General features: G+C 43.6%; 4 protein-coding genes across 6 annotated transcripts in view; 3 read left to right on the top strand and 1 right to left on the bottom strand.

The window, feature by feature from the left end:
* Positions 1-168, top strand: part of LOC125950609 (C-terminal-binding protein) — a 42,534-nt gene extending 42,366 nt beyond the window's left edge. For 2 of the 3 annotated variants that reach the window (XM_049678768.1, XM_049678764.1), the window contains one exon: positions 1-167. This exon is cut by the window's left edge and continues 1,082 nt beyond it. The gene's annotated coding sequence lies outside the window, so the exon portion shown is untranslated. The other variant, XM_049678773.1, reaches the window with a different exon arrangement.
* Positions 169-2,623: 2,455 nt separating this feature from the next.
* Positions 2,624-17,500, bottom strand: part of LOC125959176 (NADPH-dependent diflavin oxidoreductase 1-like) — a 16,514-nt gene continuing 1,637 nt past the window's right edge. The window contains exons 2-10 of the mRNA XM_049691987.1: positions 16,175-16,662; positions 15,678-16,103; positions 9,924-10,035; positions 7,966-8,079; positions 5,684-5,814; positions 5,468-5,613; positions 5,002-5,147; positions 4,691-4,923; positions 2,624-4,617 (exon numbers count right to left, since the gene is read on the bottom strand). Of these exons, the coding sequence (XP_049547944.1) occupies positions 3,979-4,617; positions 4,691-4,923; positions 5,002-5,147; positions 5,468-5,613; positions 5,684-5,814; positions 7,966-8,079; positions 9,924-10,035; positions 15,678-16,103; positions 16,175-16,662 (2,435 nt within the window). The 3' untranslated portion in view covers positions 2,624-3,978. The remainder of the gene's footprint in view (positions 4,618-4,690; positions 4,924-5,001; positions 5,148-5,467; positions 5,614-5,683; positions 5,815-7,965; positions 8,080-9,923; positions 10,036-15,677; positions 16,104-16,174; positions 16,663-17,500) is intronic.
* Positions 14,459-15,611, top strand: LOC125950619 (THO complex subunit 3). Its single transcript, XM_049678787.1, has 2 exons — positions 14,459-14,721; positions 14,794-15,611. The coding sequence occupies exons 1-2, from the start codon at positions 14,533-14,535 to the stop codon at positions 15,571-15,573; spliced, it is 969 nt and encodes a 322-aa protein (XP_049534744.1). The 5' UTR covers positions 14,459-14,532; the 3' UTR covers positions 15,574-15,611.
* The window catches only part of LOC125950623 (U3 small nucleolar ribonucleoprotein protein IMP4), a 1,395-nt gene continuing 697 nt past the window's right edge, over positions 16,803-17,500 (top strand). Inside the window, exon 1 of the mRNA XM_049678791.1 lies at positions 16,803-17,500. This exon is cut by the window's right edge and continues 697 nt beyond it. Coding sequence (XP_049534748.1) covers positions 16,891-17,500 — 610 coding nt within the window. The 5' untranslated portion in view covers positions 16,803-16,890.

Raw genomic sequence — 17,500 nt, 5'->3', positions numbered from 1 at the left:
TGTCTTCATCAACTATAAAAAACTAGAAAAGATTTAAAGAAGCAAAGAAGGGAAAAACAATGAACAAACAAAATTTAAAAAAACGGAGTAGACGAGAAAGAGAAAAAGAGGATAGTATAAAGTACGAACAACTGGAATAAATAAAGTAAAAGAAAGTATTTCGATTAAACTTTCCATTATGTGTATGTTTCTATGAGGGATAGCTTTCCCTCATTGGTTTGGTGCTCGGCGAAAGAAAGTAACCATGGAAAACGACGATTTACTTCCATTTTTTTATTGCTTGATATGAAACAAAACGTGCTGCAAAAACACGTTAATACGGCATTCATTCCGTTGAAATGTTAAAGCCAGCGCACAGAGTATACGATGAGCCGTATATTTAGCATTTGATTTGCAACACACTGGATGCGGATGGATTTGATAACCATGGCAACAATATTGCCATTGCTTGTGCAAGGACAACACTGTTTTAGGATTTTTGGGGTTTCCCCAGTTGAATTATGGAGCCTATTTAATTCTACGAATCCAGTGGAGAGTTTCATTTTGTGCGCACATGAAAACACACACACACACGGCTCATCGCATACTTCGTGTACAGGCCTGATAAGTGTTTGTTTTTAAGATTGTTCTATTTGTTTTATTCTTTACTCGACTGTAATACTTGATAACTGGTCAAATGGTTCCTTTTTGTTTAATCGCTGATTGATTCCGGTTCGTTCAATTGGTTCTTTGTTTGTTTAGTGCAGTTAGGTCGCCCAACGTGTATACTGCTGCCTCCAGTAATCAAGTAGTAATCTTTTGATTTCTTTGGATAACGATCCATTAGGATTTTACTCAAAATCTCACATGCATCACTAGGCATGCGAACAAGCTTACTCTTCCCGATATCTTGTTCGTTACTTTATGTGGCATTCATTTTAAGACATGTTTCTCTAAAACTCCATTGTTCATATTTTGGCGGCATCCATATGCTACCCGATTCTGTGATCTTCACGCTTCTTCGTTTCTTGTTCCTCTAGCGGCTCGCAAAGGCATTCTTTGATTTGCTGCAACGTCTTAAACCTCTTATTGTCACTCGAATCGTGGACGTACTCTTCTCGTGTCCTTATTGTAACTGGTTCCTTGTGGTTTTGTCCTGATCTTTCCATATACAATCCTGGTGCCTAGACTCTGATAGAAAGAAGGAAAGAGGAGCAAAAGGCCCACGTCACGTGACGCCTAATTATGACTGCGTAAGTTTTACGTTGCAACCAGCAATACTCAGACGATAAGTGATGCTGGATATCTTGTTACTTTATGAGTTTTGGTTTTAGCTATTCATAGAACTGTTGAGGTATTTGAGAGAACATGATGATCGTGGGCAAGCAAGAAGTTTAGAAATACGAATATCGTTTCAAAAGACGCTTTATGGAATCGCCGATATTGCCAGTATCACTTACACTACAAGCGTACTGTAGTAATATGCTTGGCAAAGAATGGTCTATAAAATGTATACCTGTGAATCTATCTGTGTAATATAGTGCAACCCTACTATGTTGCATCAGAAACGGCTATCTCGAGAGACATGGGTGCCCTTGATGAGAAGAGTTTATAGTATTAACGCGGTTTTAGATTTTCGGTAAACTTGCTTTCCTCCTTTTTGGTTTTACAAAAACGAGAAACTAGTTGCTGTTGAATGATTCGAACAACCCGGCTGGGTACACATCAGGCTTATCTATCTAAGGAGAATACATTGGTTTGCGATAACCGGTTTGAGCAAGTGAAGGCCTGAGCTGAGATTAAGATTGCGGTTCGTTAAGTAAGTCGAAGTAGACAATTCTGCTTTATCACTTGGAATAATCTATCATTTTCTAGGTAATCCATGCGACGATTTAACGATATTGCTCCTCATTACAACGGCATCATAGACGTTGGAATTGTGGTAGGTACACTCCATAATATGATATATAAATTCAACATTTACTTTTCGTGGCCACACGTTCACAGCCCAAGGGCTTAACGTTAGCTACGCTAGGTATTTTCAACCTGGTAACGTTCAGAGACTGGCTTCATGCCCAAAAACGCTGTACCGTATTGTTGTACCTATTTTGTATTTGTTTTATACTATATTGTAGAAATGCGGTTTTAGTTTAAGCTTTTTGTTCTTACTTTCATTTCTGTATACAATCTGCTGCAAGATAAACTGTGGCTGGTCGGAGTAAAAATGGTTTCGTACGACTACCAATGATACTAAGGCGAACTAGCAGTATTACAGCACCATATTCCGTCCTATATCGCTTGATGAATATGATGAACGATTTTGAAAGAAAGAGGGTATTGGCGATTGCATTTTGGAGTACGTTTTGCGTTTATGCTTGATTTCTTTTGTTTATTTCGTTTCTATAGTTCGCCCTCAATATAACTGACTGGATGTATTGATTAAAATTGATTGTTTAATGAAATAGAAAAGCATCTGGCTAAAGATGCAGATTGTAATGCGCTTTTGCTTAACCTGCGTAGCTGTAGCGAAGTATAGTCAGCAGCAACGATGAATCTATAGCTAAGAATTTCTTAAATTTGTTTTTCATATTAAAATATTAAAATGAATGTCCAGACATAAAAAGGAGAAGAATCAAAACCAGAATCGATTCGGAAATCATCTTTATTAAATCATTTCTCAAACAAACGCAAATGCTACATAAGATGGAGTTTTCAGAAAATAAAACGAAACTTAAATCAAACTTAAACCTTAAATATCTGAATTTTTTCAAGTATTTGAAATCATAGTAAACAATGAAAAATCATTACGTCCACTTTAAGTTCTACGTCTACGTGTACCCCCCTACGCCCACTTAAAATTGAACAGTCTGTAATGTAAGGGTATCTAAGGTATATTGAGCAGTCTGGTTGCAGCAAATGATTGTTTCATAGTGTTGACTTCGACAAACAGATGCTTGCTTGCAATAAATTTTTTTTGGTTACACAACGAACGAACGTAGGCCGATAATGTGGCATATACATCAATAAGACCTGTTGACAATTCTGCTTTTTTTGGTTTCAATTTACGCACTGCATTTTTGATACATCAGTCTCCGCATAAGCCAAAAATGCCGCTGAGTTTACCTTCTTTCGGTATTGAGTTCATATGAGATGAGAGCGTAAGCACGGCTACGCTTCATTGTTGACTGGATTTCTTGTTTGGTTTATATTCTTAACATGAGATGAATTTTGGCAACTTAACTGGACCGAACTAGACAACTTAACTAGATTGAATGAAAGTAAAATGATAATAAAATGAGCGAAAGATGAGATTGAAACACTTGATGGCGTGCTGTGGTAGAAAGTAGCATTTCAGCATTTTATAGATTCCTTCCACTAAGTGTTGCTCAATGCAATTTACTAATATTGATCAACATGCTACGAGCAAATACAGCGTTTGTTATGAACAATACAAAATTCGTGTAAAACATCGAAGATGTCATTATGATCAAATAATTTGTTCCTGAGGGATACGAAATGTGAATGCAATTTTTTTCAATCCATCATGTCCATCACTTACCGTAGGTGAATGCACACAGAAACATACTCATTTCAAATGTATTAAATCAAAGAAAATGAAACTAACGTTACAAAAACAAAACGAAAAGAGAAAACCTTTTTTGTTTTTCTTATATGCTTAAATTTTGAGAGATTTTTAGCAATATTTTGTGCTGCTAACGGGTTTCGATCAGCTACGCCAGGTGCGCACCCATAGCCACAAGACTGTATGCTTGAGCAATGTTACGTTAACCTTTCCATCAATGTTCTGTGTGATATGATAAGGTTCGGACACACTTTGAACTTTGCTGTAAGAAATCCCCTACCACTCTTCCTCTCAAACAGTCACAAAATTCCTGCGAAATGACCACAAAGCCAATCGACTAACGACATTCGGAAATGGTACGGTGCAGTTTACGAGGAGAAATAGTCATCGTACACGTCCATCCCCCAACGCCGGGCCTAGATTAGCCAATCGAGGAAGTTGTGCTGGACAAACATTGGGCAGAGTCTTGTAAAGAGTAGCCCGGTGAAAATGCCAGTGATGAGCATGGCGGCAGCGAACATGCCCGCCGTCATGGCGTATCGTGGCTCCACTGATTGCGGGGCATACATCATGCCGAGCGAGCTGAGATATCCAGATGAGAACGACATCACTATACCGAGACCCCAGAATACCCAGTCATTGTTAATATACACCGGAAGCACCCGCGTAATATTGAGTGGCTGGTAATTACAAAATAGGAACAGCGGCAGAAAGACCACACGCAGCACTACCGGCCAGACAAGATACTTAGGTTTTGGCCATTGCACCCAAGATGTAGCCAAACTGCCCAGCATCGCGCACAGGTTGAACGTCAGGAAGCAACAAATATTAGAAAAATGTTTTTCCGGTACCATGAAATTCTTATCAGACTGTTTAACGTCGGAGTGTACCGCCGGAAAGATAGACAGCGTCACGAAGAACACGAAGAACACGTTGAACAACTGTGGAAAGGCCTGCTTGAAGATGGTCCAGTAGGGTGGCCGTTGGCTAGGGTTCATTCGTTGGTTCGATTCCATTTCCTTTTCCTTCATCAGTTCATGGTAACGATAGTATTTCTGTAAATCGAAGAGAGGTTCGTCGATCATTAGAAAAAAGTGCCATCACCGCTCAGATGGGGTCACGACTTACATTTAACGGTAGTGCAAAGTATGTATCGAAACATAACAGCAGGAAGAACATGGCGGTGATGAAGTAATAGATCGCAGCCGTTCGCACCGACGAAGCGAACTCTGAGCTAAGCAGTAAAATGATCGAAGTAAATGTACCACTGACGTTCGATCCCAACACCACTGCTCCTGTGTACTTAAACGGCAGTTTAGCAGCCATACCGTACACTGAGTTTTGATAAATACCACTGGCCACTGCAAGGATAAACGCATTGTTATTAAGACGATCATATACGCACCACAGTAGGGATATGATCGGCAATTGCCACTTACTGTTCAATATCACAACTGTAGTCATTGTGATCCAGAAGAAGGCGCCCGGCCACTCGGAGGAGTTCATCATTGCAAGAATAACGGTTACAATAAAGGCTATTACTTCTACCATTATGCTTAAAACTATACGCTTGGTCAGATTACCGCTGAAAAAGGGGTTTGAAATCGTATTAAAATTTGCATTTGAATACAAAAAAGTGACACATAGACTAAATTGTGATTAGAACGGCGTCCAACTGTTAAGCCTGAAATACAACGCACACTATACTGGATCAAACATTATTTTTTGTTTGGTTTTCGTCCAACATCACAAACAATATCAGAAAGTTTAGAGTGTTAGCCCGCATTAAACAGATAATGGCTTTCAAATAGTAATTAACATTGGCATTGAGGTCATAATGCGTCCGAGCTTGCCTTAGTGGCGTATCGAGCAATGTGATCATAAGTATAACAATTGCTCACTTACCCAAGGTTCACGAAAATGTTGAGCCAATTGAAGATGAGATTAGGAATTTGAGCGGCGAAACCTAACGACGAAAGAAAATAGGTGCCATAATCCGATCCGTTGACCGTCCCGGTGTAATTTTCACTTAGCTTGTATTCTACAAAATACTAATTAAAGGAAGAAAACACAATCAAATAAATGTCCGATATTACACTAAATGGTGACCTAACAACTTACAGATTTGGCAGTGATAAACATGTTCCAGGGCATCAGCGTACCGATGCCGTGTATCATGAGTACGATGAAGACGAGCATCATTTTATCGCGTGGCGGATTCACCTGCATCTTTGCCCGTTCCATCGTTAGCCCTGGAAGGTAGTTCCATCGTTTAAGTAGATAGTATAGTGAGATAACCATCGTCTAGAATCGGCAGTAGGGATGGCACGGAACAGCCACGGACGCTAATAGTTTGCGCCCCAACACGGTAACATCAAGTCACTGAACAAAGGGGACAAAATGGCTGCGACAGCCCTAACGCGTTGAAAAAAAAAAACGTGATGCGTAGTGCAAACAATCCGTAGCAGTACAGTAACGGATCAAAAACAAAACTATGTCACTTGAGGACGAGCAGAAACATCTCACAACACCAGGGGGCACAAGTAGAAGGTAAAGGTCACTTTTTGCTACCAACCACAGCAAGTTCAGTGTGTTCGGTTAGACGGTTGGATTCAAAATGGAGTCTGCATGGTGGGCTCCAAGGTACAGATGCCTCGGTAACGGAATATGTGGGCTCGAACATGGTATGCCTTTGTAAAATTGTTGCGTCTTCGTAGCTCTGTCAGGACGCAGCACCAAGCTACGATCACAATGATGAGACGATGCGCGAGGGTTCAGAAACAGACAGAGAGTAAAAGAGAACGATATCGGGAAAACGAGAGATTGCATGCCAAAGGGTTGGAGGAAACGGAAAGCAAGAAAGGAATTCAAAATTATAGGCTGCTCCCTCATGCTCCTCCTATCGCTGACTGGTTTGTCCTGCCACCAGGGTGTCTTTTTCGGCGAATACGCCCCGGCCAGCACGCTCAAGATTGCATGCTGCACTGTGCCTCCATCCTTCCATTCTTTGCTATTCCGCATGTCCCGATGTCGGTTGTTGCTACAAGAGACGATATCTCAGAGCCTTCTGTGCGTAGAGGTGTGGGTACAAAACAGTGCACCTGAACGCTGCGGGGAAAATTCAAGGAAATTGTTTCTCGTTGATTAAAGCTGAAGAGCAACACCAAACCTCGCATAGAATTCAATCGCCAGATCCTCCTAGCAGATGGAATGCGTTCGATTTAAAAGCACGTTATTTTAATAATACCGGAAAATGTCAAATGTACCGCAATGTTGATATAATTTGAACGCAATACTGGATTAAAAATATCAGATAACGAAATTACAAATGAAGATCAAAGGGCGAAAACACCTGACATACGATATGTTTTAAAAAAAACATACATTTAAAAAAATCAATATATTTCTTTTGCAACGTAACGTGCTCTTAAGAACGATTAGTTGGGCCGAACACATATTATCGAGCACATTTTTATTTTAGTATCCATCATCGAAGCTTATCACGCACAGCAGCATACGCAGCATTGCAAGGGACTGCGAGGGACAAAAAAACGCGGGGAAAAGTGAAATTTAAAAACCTTTAATTTATGACAACACCAAAGACGACAGCAATCGCCGTATCGAACCGGTTAAAATATCCGCGAGACAACAAAAAATGATTGAGAACACACTGAAAACCGCAACACTCTGTTACATCTTTCGAAACTGGGCAATGGAATAATGTGGATTTAATTACCATAATAAGCCATATTTTTTTACAAATTAACCACTAAACTACCACTAAACTAAGAAACATAAATAATCACTATATTGACAATAAAAAAAAGCTTTTTAAACATTGTTCAACGATCATGTTCATTTGCACCTGAGGATCAAAGTATAGTAGACGTGCACGTTACGAGCAAAATGTGCATACTGAACTCAATTTAGTACGAAGGTTTTCCATCGTGTACTCTCACTGTTTACACTGTTTGGATGCATTCAAAACCAACCTACAACGCGTATTTTTTAAATTTTGCTGCTGTTGAGTTAGCAGAAATTTGGACAGCACCATGTAGCGCTTTCTTGTTCACCGTTGGCGGCCTCGTACGGTGTTGTAGGGTGCCGTGCATAAGGGCACGAATTTTGCAAGCTTAAATATGTAACTTTGCCATGCCATTCGATTTATATAAATATATATTGTATGATCAAATTCACCCGGATAAAAAAAAATGAAGACCCGTTTGTATGCATTCCCGCGGCCACTGGGAAGGGAAGGAATACAACATGATATATGTTTGGAACAGGAAAAGAAATTAAATACAATATGAAACCATCGCGAGTCAGCGTTTTTGCTGCGTCTGATTCGTCATAACAAGACCCCTTGTGGAGCTCCTGTTCGATTTAGCGTGACACTAACTTACCTTTGAAGTTGAGCTCATCGTTTGGCAAATTGTTCTCTTCCCATGCCGGCGTAAGCCGAACGGGTTCTGATTTTTCCAAAAACGGTGACTTCTCGGCTTCAACATTGCTATTTGCTAGAAGTGGAAAAGAAATAGAACAAGCGGTTAAGGTCGTATCAATGTAATATCATATATATACACAACTTTTCCAATTTTCTATTAATTTTGTTCTCTTATCTCTTTTATTGATAAGAGATTGTATAAACTATTTAAACCGATTTGAAAAACGTTGTTTGTTTTTAATGAAATATAACAAAACTGATACCAATTGCTGTGGCGAAGGGCAGATCATTTCACGCCAAGGTCAACCGAAGAAGCGCACAGATAATGCATGCGGCAAGATGCACCTTCTCTTTCGCCGATGAAGACGGGGCTGTAAGTCACCGTCATCACCATCATTCACCGTTCGCTTTCATTTACCGGTCCGACGCCTACTTTGATACATTACTAAAATCAAATACGCAGAGCTGCCTTTAATCTAAACCGACGTACAATAAATAACCGCACCAGTGTCATGAACATACACTCCGCTATGTCTAGTGCTGATCTCGTTAACGTTGACCAACGCGCCAACGCTGACACCGCTAATCATGCTATAGATTTCTTGGCTAAGAATCCGAGATTCGCCCGAAAGATTTTCTTGAGCTCTTCAGTTGGTGGCAGACAGCCGCTCGGCACGATCGGGCACGATCAACGCGACGAATGATTCGTGCGAGGCGTACGACAACGGCGGTGAATTGATTCTCTTATGGCTGGCAGGCTTGACATGCGTGTGAAGAATGAACAAGATAAATTTGATCTATTTTTATCATCTCGGCACACCAAACGTGGAACACGCTACCTCACTATGCCTGAAGAAGTTTAGAGGCCTTCCTAACGAGCCACTGACTTTGAAGACAGTTTACTCTTCCATCACTGTTAGCGCGCTGACCAACATGACGCATATGGAATGAAATAGGGGGATGGGTATGGGTGATAGATCAAATTGGTTGGAATGTGTGTAATGGGTGCCGAAAGAATTTCTTTTGATCGGGAACAGATTCGCAGCTTCACCAATTTATGACTCCCCAATTATGTTGCAAGCGAAAATCGCTGGGAGGATTTTCTCAACGATGTCGTCCATAAAACTCGACTCGTATCTCAGTGAATAGTCTTCGTTAAAGATTGTGACAGCTTGTCGCGTTTCCATTCTTATCATTCCGGTGAATGGGGTTTCCTGATAATGGTTCTTCGTCAGAGGAACTACACGGTCAAGAATCTCGTGACGATAATGTGTTTGACTTCTCAGTTCTTCAACCATGCGAGATGTCTGTCAAAGGGAAGCAGGCAGGAAGCAGCTCATTGTATAGCGTAAGTTGCTATTCATATGTAGCACAACGTGCATCATACATGATGAAATCTAAGCAAGTGCTTTGGATCGTCTCACGATAGGTTTGAAATGTTCTTATCAAAATATTTAAAATTTACGTAATTATATTGGTTTACATAACTGATTGCCGTAAATTGATAACGCTAAAATGATCAAGAAAAGTTTTTTTTTACAAAATGGATGTCCTACTCCGTCGAATATAGTTTTTAGACGAAGTTAGCTTTGATTCGCCGATTTGGGTAACGTTCACAAGTTACGCGCTTTTCATGCGTCAGGCGCCGTGTACAATCCGATCGTGATGCGATGTATTGTGTAGTTTAGAACGCACTTGAGCTTAGTTTCTTAAATAGCTGACCTCTTTTACTGCCAGCTGTTTATCTGACCTCTATGCGAATCATTAAAACTTGTAGGTGTATCTCACGTAACATTTAAAATTAGAGATTTACTCATTTGGCAGAACATCACTTCCTTGGAACCGTCTACCCTCCCAGGGGCGGAATTTATTTGTTTATTAAACTCCCAGACACGTGGTTCGTGCCAAAATACTCACCTCCTCCTCTACTGCTGCTGCTAACTACGCTAATGTTTCCGTTTGTACGCCCTCCAGCCAGAAGGTTCTGATTATCGTACGACGCCATAGTGGTTGCTAGTAGCTTGGAAATAATTCACACTTGCTTGACCACTACACCGAACCTCCGCTATGTAGACGATTCACGTCGATATACGAAGAAATTCAGATCACGAGGTTCACTGCGCCGGTTAGGTCAGACAGAGCGCGATAGCACAAGCGGGGCACGGGAACAATGTTGCAAGATTAGCGGTTTTCAAACGATCGACACAGGCTATGGGTGCGGAAGATTCAGTTGCTTAATACGAGTATTCATATCAGTCCACTCGACAGTCTCAAGAAGAATCTTGCAAAAAAAAAAACGAAACTAATCGAAGCCACGCGTCTCCTCCCGGCAGCTCTAGCATTTGACACAAAATTCACAATTTCGGTCCAGGCTGGAGGGATGGCGGATTTCGTGCTGCCCTCGCACGCGAATAATGCTCTACCAGGTCCGGGTGTCAATCGCTGGAAGTACTAACGAACGAATGAAACTCCGTCGCCGCCGTCGTTCGTGTCTCTTCTTCCTTCTAATGAACTCTCCGGAGCAAGCCTGATTGCTACTGCCAGAGGGAGCTCTGAAACGCTATCTGAAACGAAACGGGAAGCAGAACAATAGACGATCAACTGATGATAGTGGCCAATGTCATGTGTGTGAGTGCGTAACTGATAGCGGTCGTAGTATCTTATGCTCAATCGATCAATCGGGACCTCACCTTACCATCATCTTGCCGTTGTTTGCTTTTCTCTCTGGCACCTAGAAACAACGACGAATGACCTCTCCGAATGACTTACACCAATAGACCAAATCAATTGACCACGGTAGACCCTGTTGCTTATCTCTTATTATTAAACTACGGTTATGTGGGCCCCACTCCAATCGAAGCAAACGCTGCAGGCATATGGTCAGCAAGGCTAGCACAATCGCCGATCGTACATGGAAAACCGGTCATTCCTATCTGGTAGTAGGGGTTTGTACGCTGGACGACTACGTCAATGCAAATGCCATTTATGCTAACACAGTGTTTGGTGATTGTAGCGATGTTACCGCTAAGCTACTAGAGGAAGAAAGTATTCCTAACGGTCACTCCATATTCTCGCTGTTTGTTGCAGCAAGTCGTACGCAATGCCATAATTCGCGCCGCCATTTGATTGGCATATTTAATTTTGTGTCCAGACCGAGGGTTAAACCCCCACGTGTATACTGCTACGACCGAGTAGGCGGCAGGCGAGAGTGCACCGAAGATCAACTGTAATTGCAGTTAAAGTGATTGTAGCAGGCCACCTACCGCTTGATCGATCTAACCCTTCGAGGCATATGCTTCAATCGCGGCGCTTTGGTATAACAAATAAGTTGATTCTACAGATCAGCAAACAAACCGCAATCATTCTGGGGTATGGGGATGTGTATTCCTCGGAAAAGCAAACTGTGCAATAGCAACAATGGCTTGGATGGCAGCTGCAGCATGCTTGCTCGATGCTAAATGCGTTAATATTTCCGGTTACACCACTTCCATACTGTAGTTAGATAAGAGCAGCTTGCGATAACGTAACGGCCGACGCCAGCAATGCTATCGGGTATCTGGACCGGCATTTCATGTTTGCAATGTTGGCACCACTTCGTCACGATAAAGCCGGAAGTGGCTGAATCCGCATGCACTGTTCAGTGCTACGCCGCGCTAACCTATCGTAACCATCGGTTTAGAGTATGCGAAGGGAAAACTATTTTTAAAATAGAAGGAGCACATTTTGCTGCATTACGTCCCCCAGACGTCGCGTGCTTCGTTTCGTGACAAAATAGAAGGGAGGTTGTCTTGCCGCTTGAACGATCCGATTAAAACCCCATTCGTCAGAACAGAGTGGGCGCCTGGATGCGAGAACCATTCACTGCAATATCCTGTTTTTGCTCGTCACGTGCACCCGGTGCCTCGCGTTCAGCCATGCGGAATCCATCATCGACCGCAACTCTGACGTACGGTGCTCGCTGTGGTTCGCGTGAAGCACTGTTGCTCCGTTCTGCTGGAGTTTCACTTTACATTTCGATCGATCCAACAAGTTCGCGCATAAAAATGATATGCGCTGCGTCGAATGTATGCTCTGAAAACAAACCGAAGCCCGCCGGCCGCCCTAAGCGGTGCTGTTTAAGGCACCACGAGCTTACCTTTCTTTTTCTGTGGCCACCGGGAGGAGCGCGCACCGACCTCGGAAAGGACTATCGCTAGTAGTTTGCACACGTGATTATAACATGCGGCACCACCAATCGGACTCCAATATCGCCGCGGATATCCTTTTATTTATCTGACGAGAGGCCTGACAGCTCGGCCTTTTTCGGCCGGGTTGCCAAGCGCGAAACCAAGGAAGCGTTAGACGGTCTCACCAAGATGGCGATAGCGACAAAATGTATTAGGCGATGCTACACGGAGCGTAAATTTACGCGTAAATTTACAAATTAATCACAATTAAGCGTCAATTTATTTAGCCTCCGCGGACCTATAAAAAATTGACAGCGTGTAAGGGTTAAAATTAAACGTTTAGGCATTAATTTGTAAATTTACGGTAGAGTTTACGCTCCGTGTAGTGGGGCCGAAAAGAAAATAAACCCCCATTGCAGAAAGGTATGTAACCGGGTCTCTTAACGCTTAAAAGACCCGCTTGCAGAACAATTTCGGGTCTGTTAAACATTACGAGACCCGGTTAAACATTACGAGACCCGAGCAAGGTACTTTAAAAAGACAGGTAGCTTTATCCAGAACAAATCCCCGATTTTATTTTAGAAAAAACTTCAGAGTTTGACATTCACGGGATGGTGGGATGTTTACTTCGGGAACGCTCTTTTCGGAGCTGTTTTCGCTTTTCCGTGGTATTACGACAGTTAAAATTCACGAAAAGTGGCAGGAAAGTTGAAGTTTATGCAAATATTCCCAAAATTCTTTCAATAGTTTCAATATGGTATCGGTCCGTAGGTCTTGCCACCCGGCCTAGAACAAGAGCTAGCTAGCGTTCCTGGACCGTGCTCACTCGCTGTAAAACACAACTCGGTCGCTCGAATGATCTTAAATCGAGAGATGAATCATTTAAACATTCGAAAAAGAGTGAAATCAAGTACTTTCCCTGATAAAACCACCAAACTTGCCCACATCTTCTTCTTCTTCTTCTTGAAACTCACGTGGTTTTGTTGATAAAAAGCGCCCTGCTATGAATGTCAAACAAATTGAAAATGGTGACCTGTCAAAGCGGTTAAGATGCTACCTGTCTTTTTAAAGTACCTTGGACCCGAGATACATTTTGTCAATTGGGTTGGGCAGTCCTGATTAGCCGTGGCCACACGGGGCGAAAACTCTAGCGCAAACGAAAAAATTAATAGATGCTGCCACACGGAGCGAAAATTTGCGCGCAAATTTGCACATTAATGCCAAAATGTTTTCGCTTCGTGTGGCAGGCGTAAAACCCCGAAAATTTATGCCGAAATGTCAAACGTATTGTTTTCATCTGTGTTTTGGCCGCTGAAGTTGATTTCCGAATAAATTTTGCAGTTTTTAACGATTTTGCTGCTGTTGCTGTTATATTTATATTGAAAATGCAAAAACAATACGAAAAGAACCTACATTTTCGTAAATAAAGCGTTCGATAGCGTCAAGGGTTCAGCGAAAAAGTCCGCGGACGTATAAAAGTTTGACAGCGTGTAAGGGTTAAGCGAAACCGTTTTGGCATTAATTTTTTCGTTTGCGCTAGAGTTTTCGCCCCGTCTGGCACCGCCTAATGCCAAAACTTTTGCGCTTCGATATGTTTACATGGCCGGGTTGAGGAAATTAAAATCGTTTTTTTTAAGAAAAGAATTGAATACACTAGCAATGATCACTCACTGTCGATGTAAACCACAAAAAGAACATATTGTGAGCCCTACCGTTTGCAAAAAGCTTTTACGCTAGGTTTTACGCTCCACGGACCAATAATCGTTTGACAGCATGTAAACGGCAAGCGAAACCGTTTTGGCATTAGCCGTGGCCACACGGGGCGAAAATTTGCGCGCAAATTTGCACATTAATGCCAAAATGTTTTCGCTTCGTGTGGCAGGGGTAAAACCCCGAAAATTTATGCCGAAATGTCAAACGTATTGTTTTCATCTGTGTTTTGGCCGCTGAAGTTGATTTCCGAATAAATTTTGCAGTTTTTAACGATATTGTTGCTGTTGCTGTTATATTTATATTAAAAATGCAAAAACAATACGAAAAGAACCTACATTTTCGTAAATAAAGCGTTCGATAGCGTCAAGGGTTCAGCGAAAAAGTCCGCGGACGTATAAAAGTTTGACAGCGTGTAAGGGTTAAGCGAAACCGTTTTGGCATTAATTTTTTCGTTTGCGCTAGAGTTTTCGCCCCGTGTGGCCACGGCTATTAATTTTTTCGTTTGCGCTAGAGTTTTCGCCCCGTGTGGCCACGGCTATTGAAACTGTTCTACGTCAGCTTGATAGTAAACACAAACAAACGCTGCCGGCTCGACGAAACGTATCGCAAGGAACAGAAAAAGGAGCGCCGAATTGATCAGCAGCAGTATGGATAGCAGTAAAACGCAACTCGAAGAGCTACAGGAATATTTCAAGACGCACAACAACAAAAGAGAAGCCTCGAAAGCACACACGGCTAAGGTGCACTCGGTCGGATGGAACTGTGATGGGCGTCGGTTGGCGTCCGGTTCATTCGACAAAACGGTGGCCGTCTTCACGCTTGATCGTGATCGTTTGGTATGTTTCTGTGAATTCTGGTATCGCTCATTTGGGCACCGTTGAGCTTACGTAGGTTCTTGACGTTCACAGAACAAAGAAAACACTTACCGCGGTCACACGGGCTCGGTGGATCAGCTGTGCTGGCATGCATCGATGCCGGACTTGCTGAGCACTGCCAGTGGCGATAAAACGGTCCGCATCTGGGATGTGCGCGTAGGAAAGTGTGCAACCTTCATCAACACGAAGGGTGAGAACATCAACATTACATGGTCCCCCGATGGTCACACGATAGCGGTAGGCAATAAGGAAGATCTGGTCACGTTCATTGACACGCGCACGCACAAGATTCGAGCGGAGGAGCAGTTCAGCTTCGAGGTGAACGAAATCGCCTGGAGCAACGGAAGCGATCTCTTCTTCCTCACCAACGGGCAGGGTTGCGTGCACATTCTCAATTACCCGAACCTGGAGCTACAGCAAATTCTGAAAGCACACCCCAGCACCTGCATCTGCATCGAGTTCGATCCAACGGGACGATACTTTGCTACCGGGTCCGCCGATGCACTCGTTTCGCTCTGGGACGCCGAAGAACTAGCGTGTTTGCGTGTCTTTTCGCGACTCGATTGGCCTGTCCGGACGATATCGTTCAGTCACGACGGGAAGTTGCTGGCATCGGCGAGCGAGGACTTGATGATCGACATCGGTGACACGGAATCGGGCGAAAAGGTCGCGCACATCCCAGTCGATGCGGCCACCTTTACCGTTGCCTGGCACCCGAAACAGTACATTCTCGCTTACGCCTGCGACGATAAAGATGCCAACGATCGGCGCCGAGATGCGGGTAGCCTGAAGGTATGGGGTTTCTCGGAGTAAAACAGCAGCTCTTCGAGCTTGCCAATAAATAATTAAGTCCTTCGAATGTAACGCCTTGTCCTTTCATCGTTTGTTCAAAATACTAGCCACCACATACACTAGGCCCAGGTTTCCTCCTGATAGCGATTGCTTTTCACCATTTCCTCGATGTACCCTGCATCACCACCGATTGCTTCTATTAATGCTTCTTTCACCGCCTCGGGCATGTTCTTGGAGCTTCCCGAAACCAGTACCCAGCCACCGAGCTCAATGAGCAGCCGTTTTAGCAGCATCCCTTCCTTCCGTATCAGATGCTGTACGTACACTTTGTCTGGTTGATCGCGCGAAAAGGCACAGAACAGCTTCAGCATACCGTTCTGCTCCATGCGTTTGAGATCTTCCTCGCAGTGGAAGTCGGCGGTCGCACTACGACAACCGAAGAATAGCACTAACGGTCCCGCGGTCGGTGTTTCGGAAAGTTCACGCTCCTGCAGGATACCTCGGAACGGTGCCAATCCCGTACCGGGACCAATCATCACGAGTGGAATCGTCTGCGAACGGCAATGGACAATTAATTAGTTTTCAGTAAGGTTTTTTCAGACTTGAAAACAGATTGCTTTACCTTATCCGCTGGTAGCTCGAAGGTGCTCTTCCGCACCCATGCGCCGATTACATCGCCCGGTGTTAGTTGCCTCAACCAGTGCGAACACAAGCCCCGACGAGGAACGCTGAGCTTGGTTTTGTATTCAATGACCGCAACGAGAATTTGTAGTGTGTTGCTGGCGACGGCGGAAGCAATTGAAAATGCTCTAGGTTTAATCGGTTGAAATAGCTCGAACATTGCCTCCAAAGAGAGGGCTCTCGTTGCGTGTGGAAAGTCCTGTAACACTTCCACGATAGTACGTCGCGGTCGATTGGCGTAGGAAAATAATTCTTCCTGACCTTCGATGCTGCTGAACTCCATCAGCTTTTCGTGCTCAAGTTCATTGTCGCAGCACTTGGCTAGAATCGCAAATGCACGTGCCCTCGGTATGGCCGTGAGGTCCCAGAATTGCTCGGCAATAACACCCAACGGAAGCGATTTCCGTAATATCGTTGGAACGGGCATTTCTGGAAGCAGAAAAAAAAATCAAATTACTCCTAAAACATTCGTCATCCATGCGACCACTACCCACGGAACCGTTATACTGTTCTACGAATCGAGTTTCCAGGTTATGCTGGCTCGTCGAAATGCGGAACCAACATGTGAGTTTGTTTACAGTTTGCGGCGTGGTGTTCCTTAAAATCCATAAAAATCCTTTAAAAAATCTGACCGGCGGGTGAAAATTGTTACTGAAAATGTTGCGTCGCCAAGCTCGTCTACGACGGGAGTATCTGTTCCGCAAGGCGGTGGAGGGTAAACACAAAACGCTTCAGGACAAAAAGGAACGCATCAAACGATCGCTCCAGGAGCACATTCCGATTCACGGGGATCTGAAGAAGGATGCGCTGGAGCTGCAGGAGAAACTTAAGTGGACCGACGAGGGACCGAAACGGGCAGCAGAGATTTCCGGTGAAAGCGGCGGTGCAAATACGGTCGACTCGAAGGATGACGAGTACCGGTACGCGGGATGCGAAGATCCCAAGATCATGATCACGACGTCTCGCGATCCTTCGTCGCGGTTGAAACAGTTCGTGAAGGAACTGCGGTTGATCTTCCCGAACGCGCAACGCATGAACCGGGGTAACTTCGAAACGAAACAGCTGGTGCACGCTTGCCGGGCCAACAACGTGACGGATTTCATCATCGTACACGAACATCGGGGCGTACCGGATAATCTGATCATTTGTCACCTGCCGTACGGACCAACCGCTAGTTTCAACATGTCGGGCGTGGTGATGCGCCACGACATCCCGGACATTGGACCGATGAGTGAGCAGAAGCCACATCTCGTGTTTCACAACTTCA

Source organism: Anopheles darlingi, chromosome 2 (genome assembly GCF_943734745.1).
Source record: "Anopheles darlingi chromosome 2, idAnoDarlMG_H_01, whole genome shotgun sequence".
Classification (NCBI taxonomy): domain Eukaryota; kingdom Metazoa; phylum Arthropoda; class Insecta; order Diptera; family Culicidae; genus Anopheles; species Anopheles darlingi.
This window is presented reverse-complemented; position numbering and strand designations above follow the sequence as displayed.

What these genes read in the sequence shown, in the direction of transcription:
- LOC125950619 (XM_049678787.1), top strand. Translation starts at nt 14,533, where the DNA reads ATGGATAGCAGTAAAACGCAACTCGAAGAGCTACAGGAATATTTCAAG. An exon ending in CGCTTGATCGTGATCGTTTG is followed by an intron (nt 14,722 to 14,793) that starts GTATGTTTCTGT and finishes TGACGTTCACAG; the next exon opens with AACAAAGAAAACACTTACCG.